Source organism: Atta cephalotes, assembly GCF_000143395.1.
Source record: "Atta cephalotes unplaced genomic scaffold scaffold00022, whole genome shotgun sequence".
NCBI classification, from domain to species: Eukaryota; Metazoa; Arthropoda; class Insecta; order Hymenoptera; family Formicidae; genus Atta; species Atta cephalotes.
This window is the reverse complement of record NW_012130086.1, coordinates 2,823,242-2,832,639: the sequence shown is the minus strand read 5'-3', so window position 1 is coordinate 2,832,639 and position 9,398 is coordinate 2,823,242. Positions and strand designations below refer to the sequence as shown.

At 34.1% G+C, this 9,398-nt stretch overlaps 1 protein-coding gene across 1 annotated transcript in view; it reads left to right on the top strand.

Annotated features, from left to right (window-relative positions):
* Nucleotides 1-8,572, top strand: part of LOC105619709 — a 50,927-nt gene extending 42,355 nt beyond the window's left edge. The window contains exons 2-8 of the mRNA XM_012201228.1: nucleotides 5,314-5,818; nucleotides 5,924-6,396; nucleotides 7,015-7,199; nucleotides 7,324-7,664; nucleotides 7,978-8,052; nucleotides 8,126-8,346; nucleotides 8,437-8,572. Coding sequence (XP_012056618.1) covers nucleotides 5,314-5,818; nucleotides 5,924-6,396; nucleotides 7,015-7,199; nucleotides 7,324-7,664; nucleotides 7,978-8,052; nucleotides 8,126-8,346; nucleotides 8,437-8,572 — 1,936 coding nt within the window. The remainder of the gene's footprint in view (nucleotides 1-5,313; nucleotides 5,819-5,923; nucleotides 6,397-7,014; nucleotides 7,200-7,323; nucleotides 7,665-7,977; nucleotides 8,053-8,125; nucleotides 8,347-8,436) is intronic.
* The last annotated feature ends 826 nt before the right edge of the window (nucleotides 8,573-9,398 follow it).

Below are 9,398 nucleotides of genomic sequence, written 5' to 3'. Positions count from 1 at the left end.
ATTATATATATATATATATATATATATATATATATATATATATACTTGAAAACCGAGAAATAAACTTCAAGCGATCCACCCTCTTTCGGAAGTAGTCCTGGAAGTCATTTTTTGTGATAGCCGGCAACTCCTCGTTTTTACATTTAGTTTTATTTCTTCAATATCGTCAAATCTTTTGCCCTTCAAAAGAAAATAATTAAAAGTCACTCGAGGCTACATTTGGATTGTACGAAGATTGGTGAAGTTGGACAATGCTGTGTTTAATAAAAAAAATCTTGAATCAGGTAAGACAAATGAGTAGGTGTGATCATTGTGAAATGCAATGCTCGGAGTTTTCGATATTCGCGTAACTGCGTACTGTTGACTGAGCAGCTGCGCCTGTTGGGTGGTGCCGCTTGCTGAGAGTACTCTTCAAGGTCTTCCCTGAATGCGGTTTCCACAATAGAGGGAGGATACCCAAGGAAAAAGACATACGTAGAAGTTGGATACTTTTTTGAGACAGATCTATGTATATCTTTGTTTTTGTGACAGATCTATGTATATCTTTGTTTTTGTCATCCTCTATTATGGAAAATAGGCATTCAGTATTTAGAGAAGTTCACTTGAGGTCCATTAAGCGGCATGACTCTAACTGTTTAGTCATCAACAATACGCAGTTGTGTGAGCGTCGAAAATTTCGAGCAATTTATAATGACCGAGTAAGTCAAGCAAAGAATTTACATTAAATTTTGCCAAGAGCTTGGCTACACATTTTCCCAGACTGTCGATATGATTCGTAATGGTGATTGTATGAGTAATGCACAATTAAAAGACGACCTTGGAATGTCAAATGAGAGTATTTCTTGAATTTTGAAGATCTGAAAATGAGTCGCGTGCAAAATTCATTTCACGAGTGCTCAATCAAAAGTTGCTCGAAAGAAAGAATTATTATTGGCGATGAAATATGGGTTTATGGCTACGCCCCTGAAACAAAAGCACAATCGATGACGAGAGAAGAGTCTCGACCCAAGAAAACGCACCAGAGTTGGAGCAATGTGAAAGCAATGCTCATTGTTTTCTTTGATCATCAAGGTATTATATACCACAAATATGTTCCACAAGGTCGTAATAAATATAGAATATTATTTGAGTTTTTAAACGATTGCGTGACGCAGTGAAGAGGAAACAGCTGTATTTGTGGAAAAGTGGAAATTGTTGCTACATCATGATAACGTATCTTCATGTTATCTGATTCAAGATTTTTTGATTAAACATGACATTGTCCAACTTCGTAAACCCCATACAATCCAAATATAGCTCTATATGACTTTTGGTTATTTCCTAAGAAAAATCGAAAGGTAAACGGTTTAATGATGTTGAAGACACTAAATGCGACGAGGAAGCTGTTGACTATCACAAAAGTGACTGCTTTCGAAAATAAATGGACCGCTGAAAGAAGATCATTGCTTCGAAAGGAGACTATTTGGAAGATTACACTCCATATCACTCCGAATTTGTGAATAGTGCAAAACTATTTATTTATTATTTAATATATTATTTATACAAACTATTTAATATATTATTTAATATATTATAACTATTTAATATATTATTTATACATCTTTACTCTTCTCGATATTAATATCGAGTTTAAAATATCATATTAATAAACTAATTCTTTAATTCATATTCGTGATTTTTTTACTTATGATGTCGACAATGCAACATGGCGTGTACACGTCTCGCCAACGTCATATTCAACATTGAGGATGTATATTTGCGATAACGTGGCATGACGAGTCATAATGCTGAGTATTTGGCCGATGTATATTAGGAATGTTAAGCGCGCCTGATAATATCACAGTCTCACACAATGTGAGATAACTATTATTCTATTTATTTAACAAATCTGTAACAAGTTCTTTGTAAATTTGTATCTACGAAACACCTGTTCCACGACGCGGAAGACGAATCGATAATTTCCATCAAGAAAATGATTGTGAGAGGAGAGGGGGATGGAAGCAAGAATGCACTCTGTACATGCATTCTGACTATACAAACTGATCCGTTAGACGCGTATTGTCAAATATTGAACGTACATGTGTACGTTCCGTTTTATGCGCATAATCATTTTATTTTTGTTTAACGCTATTACAGAATCACTGACAGTATATTTCGCTAGAATTGTCGAAGGTGTCAATTTGATAATTTTCTTGTTTTTGCTTAATAAAGATTGATTTTTATATTATTGATATCATTAGAATTATTTGTGTTACATTCACATATTTTCTATATTCTATACTGTATATTTTTAAAAGAAAAAAATTTAAATGATTGACAGAACTAAAATGGCCTCGGAGTTCTAGTATTAACATTCGGAATAACAAGGATGAGATACATCGCCCACATTACGCATAAAACGAAACGCACCCATCAGCCAAGATCTAATCTCATAAATAATTAGGGGATTTGTAGTGCAACTTTGCATTTAAGATCGTCTTGAGTATGATCTAGTCGTATCACTGAACAGAACTTTAAGATTACATTTAGAACGATTTTTTTAAATAAAATTGGTCTATGAATATTACTCTACTCTGTGTTTGTATGCATGTATGAGAGAATAAGATGAGACTTGCAAATTAAATTTCATTATTGAATTAATTTCAAAAAAGACAAAGAAAGATCGTTAATATATCTTTATTGCTTCGTTAAATACCATAATATGAGATGAATTAGTAAAAGAAAACCAAGAAATAAGGATAATTTTTCATATATGTGAGACATAGTTTTATGCAATTAAAATCTATTTGTAATTAAAATTCGATCATGTTGAAAGGATCGTTAATGCAATATGTTATGTGACTTGCTATCTGTAATTTATTCTTTTTACTGAACCGGAACAATGCTATAAATGGATCATGGTCATATCTACTTTAAGAAAGTATGATATAAATATTTGTGAAAAATATGTTGAAAGTGATCGCGTTGAGAGAAACAGATTTTCTTTCAACGTCATCAATCCTTCCAAACAGGAAAAATATATTTTATTTCTCATTATCTATTTATTATCATTATTGAATATTTCATACGTTATGTACATACGCTTGTGGATAATTGTCTAATTCAATTTTTGTCAATTAAATTTTACTGCACAAATCAATTTTATCAATAATTAAATTAAGTTGAAGTAAGACAATTTGATCAATTAATTATAATATATGAATCTTATTGAAAATCTCGCGATTATTGGCCCAAACGAGAGAAAGAGGGGATATTTTTAAGAATTTTCCATAAATTTTTAAATAAATTTTTCTGATTATAAATAAGTAAGTAAGCGTGACATTCCAGATTTATTTCCCACCAAGTTCCCGATCGTTCGGTGCTCTTTCGCTGAACTTTCGTCGAATCGTCGATTGCGTCGAAGGGGGACCACTTTGATTATTCCCACCCCCGTCCATGGCAAAGTTGGAGAAGACGCTTACGCGCGTTAATTAATCGGGACGCTGACGGTGTGCTGATTAAGCTACGCGACGTCTAATTATAGCGGCTGGCTAATCAGGTCGTGATACGAAGATTTTATTTACGCCGTGATATATATGTCCCGCGTGAGGACATGAATATCGCACTGTGTTAAGCGCCGATATTACGAGGGAACGATGGCGCGCGCGTAGCGTTTTACCACCACGTCGCGCCGTCCTTGAGGCCCCCGGTGAACAACTATTTTCTAGATAAGGTCGACCGACTGACGCTTCTATTGCAGTATATGTTTATCGGTTTATCAATGTCATCGTTTCTCGCGAAATTGTTTTGCAGGATTCGACCTTCTTAGCTACAAGATCTTGGAAGTTCGCTCGTATATTCGTGTATAGGGTGATTTCTTTCGAATAAGATGGAAACAAGGAGAATACTTTGGTTTCGAAAATCCAGGAATGATAATGAATTAATGTATATCATGCATCGAGAAAGAAAGAGAGAAGGAAAAACATTAAGTAATCGAATTGTTCGGAAAAAACACGAGTAGATTTGATTGAAAAATATGTAACAATCACAATCGATTATTACTCAATGCACTCGGATTTATTGATAACCAAGATAATGCGCGATGTTTTTATAATACTCATTCTTGCACAGTTGGTCTATTAACATGATGGTTATCAGTATCTGATTTTTCAGTGACGCCCTGATGATTACTGAGAACCATAATGCTATTAAAAACTTTTAAATACTTGTACAAAAATTAATTGAATATGTTTTGAATGATGTAAATTGCTAAATATAAAGTAAAAAGTCTTCTATTCAATACCTATGAGAATAAAGAAAAGAGAAAAGTTCTATTTAACCATATACTATTTTATACGTATCATTATACATTTATGCTCATTTTACTGTGTCGTATACGATAAGGTATATAAAAAAAATAGCTAACTAGACAACGTGTTAATACCGCAAGCGAAATATTTTATTTTCTTGTATTGCGAGAAAACAGAAATATTGTTTAATCTATTCTATTGGGTTGTTACCGCAAAAAATTTAAATTTAATAAATGTATACTATAAAATTTAAATCTTCTGCATTTCAATTTTCCTTCAAAACGGCACGAACTTTCCGGGCAACTCAATATATCATTATATCTCAATAAACTTTGTTAAGAAATGTAATAAACTTTGTTAAGAAAATTAGAGAAAACAGTTTCCTAAATAATTATATATTGCATACTTGATCGTCCCGGCTAGAGACATTTTATTAAAAAAAAACCTCATAATATATCTAATATTATTTCTACTATTATTCTAATATTATTTCTATGGTCACGTTTCTATTGCTATATTTATAATAAACTCGGTGCGAGATCCAAGTTATTTTTTTTTTGTCAAAAATAGTCACCTGATACAACGGACTTGATCTTTCAAGATTTCCAATTTTCTGATTTTCTTGATATCTTGAACGGTTAAAATTTGTGACAAAGTTCTATTTATAATTTCATGTGCGATGTCATACGAAGCATTTCAGTACAAAATGCATATAAAATACATATAAGTACTAAACGCACAAAATACATATTGAATCCACTTTAGAGGATCTGTAATTTGCGATAAATTTTGAGGTAGATTTCTATTCATAATTTTATATATCGCATCTTTTAATATATTTTATATCACATATGTGCGTATGTATTTTTAATTCTTCGTTGATGTATTCAAAAATTTTTTGTATTATACGTTACTTGAAATTATAATTAAAATTATATCTTGAATTTTACAAAATCTGATATAAAATCCTGAAGTGGATTGAAATAAAGAATTCTAAATGAAAATGAATGTTGTATGTTTACAGTTTAAACAACAAGATGCACGCGATGGAGGGTGCGACCGAGAGTAAGCGAAAGGTGGATACCGCAGAGGATGACAAGACGTCCAGATCATCGCCGTCGCCGAAAGTACCTCAAAGCCAGCAGAACGGCGCCGCTCTTCCGGAGGAAACAGCGGCAGCGCCGACGGCATCGGTGGGTCGTCCACGCAAGAAGAAGGACGACTCGCGCTGCGATACTGAGACTTCGAATTCTAAGGGCAGACAGCTGCTTGCGAGTACGTCGCGACAAAGTGCGACGACTCCGAGTGATGTCGTGCAGCCGCGTCACGTTAAAGCAGGGTCTGAGCCGATTGAGATTAGAAAACGGAAGTCAACTCTACAAGTTTCACCTCACTCAGGAAATCCTCCTAAGAAGAAATTTCGCGACAACTACACACGAGAAGAATACATTTCGAATATTGTGGGCGACAATAACGAAAGTATTGAAGACCTTGTGGCAAAAGCTGATCAATTGCGAGCCGATATTTTAGTGAGTATTTGAAACTATGATCTCTTTTTTTTTCTTCAAAACCATTCTTTCTTTAAACTCTTTATACTCTTTACACTTTTTCTTTTTGTTAATTTTTATCTGCAGACACTTGAAAACTTAGCACATGCCAAAGAAATGGAATGGAATGAGATCTTGAGGAAGAGGAAACTCAAAGAGGAGGCATATCAGAGGCTCGAAAGGAAGATACAAACAACAGCTTACATGGAAAATGACGGTCAGTTGTCGGAAACTTTACCGCCACGATCATCTGTGAGTTCGGCCGAATGGGAGAACAATGGCAGCAATTCCGTATCGAAGGAGAGATCTTTCGAAATTAAGGAAGATTTAGGCGAGAGATCTTCGGATTCATCAGGTTCGAAGAAAGAGAAAATCCCGAAAGCTAGCTCGCAACAACGAGCGACTCCTCCGAAAACCAATGGCGAGAGCAGTCGTAAACAGAATGAGGTGTCGAGTCCGGAAAGTCGGCAGATCGGAGAAGGCCGTCAAGGTGCAATAGTGGATGTCAGATCCATTATTGCCGACCACAGGCTTAAGCATCCAGAAACTGTACCAAGAAGGTAAATTAATTATAAATAACAGAATGAGAGAAAGAAAAAATATGGCTTTACTTATCAAAATTTGTATAAATAACGATTCAACAAAATAATTTTCATAAATGTTTGAAACATAAAATTTACGTCACATTAGCACGATATGGATGCAATATAATTTTCAATAATATCCGAGAAATATAATTTGAATATAATTTCTTATGTACAGCAAATAGAATCAAGGGTGACATACCAAGTCAGAATTAAACGAGTATGAATTAAGATGACAAAAGTTAAATTTATTGTTTATAATGCAATAAATGGTATATCCTTGATTCTATTTGCTATGCATAAGATACGAGCAAAAAAAATTGTTTTTTTTTTTTTCAAATTTCATACTATAATTTCTTGTATTAGGATCGATTTGCAATAATTTTTTTTTAAATGGTTGAAACACTTTTATAGCAAATATAATTTTAGATAAGGAAATATTCAATATCAGGAATTCTGATTAATAAAATAATTGAGGCTACATTAATAATATGCAATATTTGCTTATACGAATTTATACAGCACTAAAAAAATCAGTGTTTTTATGAAAACAATTTCATTTTTTTGACACTTGAGCACCATTCCCAATTGTAGAGGACGACGATTGAGAAATTCGAACGTGAACATCAATCTCGGTGCTGGCGGCGCTATGGTTGAAACTGGACACAATGCTGATTCGAGACCATCTAGCACAGAATCGTGCAAAAGTAATCCAAGCACGAACGATCCCATGAACTATAAAGACATGCTAGTACAATTTGCTAAGTTGAGTCAGCAAGGTAACATCATTTTTCTAAAATTTTTTAATTGATTAAATTTATATTGTTTCCGAAGAGAGAAAATTTGTAATTATTCAATTTTGATGATTACCAAATTATAACTACGTTCTAATATTATATTTAGGTGAACCCAAGGTACCGCAGAATTATCCAGATGTGACGCTTCATCCTGTGACACTTTCGTCTGCCCAGAATACTCAGCCAACCGGCTCGTTGCTCCATGGAATTCTAACAAAAGCTCAAACGCCGAGATCCTCGACTTTTTCACCTACTTTAGCAAGATTACTCACTGCGCCTGAAAGAGAAAGGAGTTCCCCGGCGGCCGCGGCAGCGGCGGCGGCGGCGGCGGCGGCAGCAGCGACGTCAGCGTCTATGTCGCAGCCAAGCGCCACGACTCAGCACCTTTTGCAGACATACCAAGGCTCTAATATGGTTTCTATAAATGATCTCCTGTCTTCTTCCAAGGTTCTTTGTTTTTTATTTTTTTCTAATTATTCTTTTTTTCGTAATTTACGTTAGCATAAAATATGCAGTTTCTTTTAAACAACATGATTATTATGTGACTATTTGAATATCCAGCAGCGTAACTTCATTTTATATAAATAAATAGAATTTATATAAATAAATAGAAATAAGAGCATATAAATAATGTAAATAATTTATAAAAATAAATAATATAAGTTTTTGGAAGATAAAAGCTTGAAAAACTCTGGCCAAGTGAGTAGTTAGGCGAGATATAAATTTATCTTTTTTTAGTAATGTAAGATATTTTCTCCAGGCTCGCACAGAGATAACTATAACCCCCGTCGTTAACACTCCCGCGCAATCTCACTCCAACGATTTAATTCAAGTGGTAAATTTTTTTTCAATTTAATATTAATAACACGTTCTCTTGTGGGTGTTTGATCATTTCATTGAACTTTTAGGAAGATATAGAGGACGAAACATCGCTAATTGATGATAGGAAAGGAAACTCAGTGATTGGAAGAGATGGTAAACAAATAGTGAAGGACAATCCACCTTCACCAAATGCTCCGCCAAAATGTCAGGGATGCATAATTCGACCCGCACAGTTTGTTTGTGCCGGATGTGGAAATCAGTGGTATTGTAGTCGTTCATGTCAGGTACATGTCATGTCAAGTGCACAGTTACGTATGATGTATCATTTTTTCATATTCACGATTTACATTAATGACTATCAATAATAATGAATTGTATTTTTTTTTAATATTGACAGCTTGCTGCATGGGCAACACACTCCGATCACTGTCCGCCGGAGCCCGAGAATAGCAAAACAAAGACCAATGTTTAACTCCCGAGATCCCTGCATGTCCGATGTATACAATGGCATCAGGCAAGAGATATCAATATAACTGAGTACGAATCTAGTCAAGGAAGGAGTTCAAGGATGTAATTCATATTGAGGGACAAATGAGATGCGGAGAGGATCGAAAAGGGATTATCGTGTGTGTGTATCGTATTGATGAATATTGAAAAAAAAGAAAGATCGAAGCGAATGGATGATGTCCTATTTATCACAAGCATTTACTGATCTCCCATCTTGAAGGAGGTTTCACGCTGTCACGTTCTGTTCTTTGCAGAACGAATTCGTGAATTTTCTTGCACTTTGCTCGAGCTTTAGACGAAAATTGTCTTCTTTGGATGATAAAAATTTCAATGACGCGATAATCGATGCTATTGATTAACGAGCCTTGTGTGTTATGTATAATTCTTTTTCTTTTAGACTTTACTACACTAGTCGAAAATTTTTGAATGCTCGAAAAATGAGCGAGAAAGAGAATAAGTAATTTCGTGGCGCTTTGTGGGAGTGGAGCACAATACTAAGTAACGCGATGCTGTATATAATTTTATACAATTTAAGAGAGTTATTCAGCGTCAGATTTTAGAACGTCGATTAATCGCGTGCCATGTGTAAGATCGGGGGCGGATTGGCCATCAGCCTTCTGAAAGATATCGAGAAATACTTCCTGTTTACTATCTATTAGAAATTATTTTACAGAAAAATTGTAGAAATCGTAAATTTAATTTGAATAATGTAAAATTAATATTTATCATAATAAAAGGAATAAATTTGTTATAAAAACATGTTTTATTATAATAACAAACTTTTGTTATTATAATAAATTTCTGATAAAATTGATTTGCGATTTACTGCGACTTTTACATTGTTAGATATTG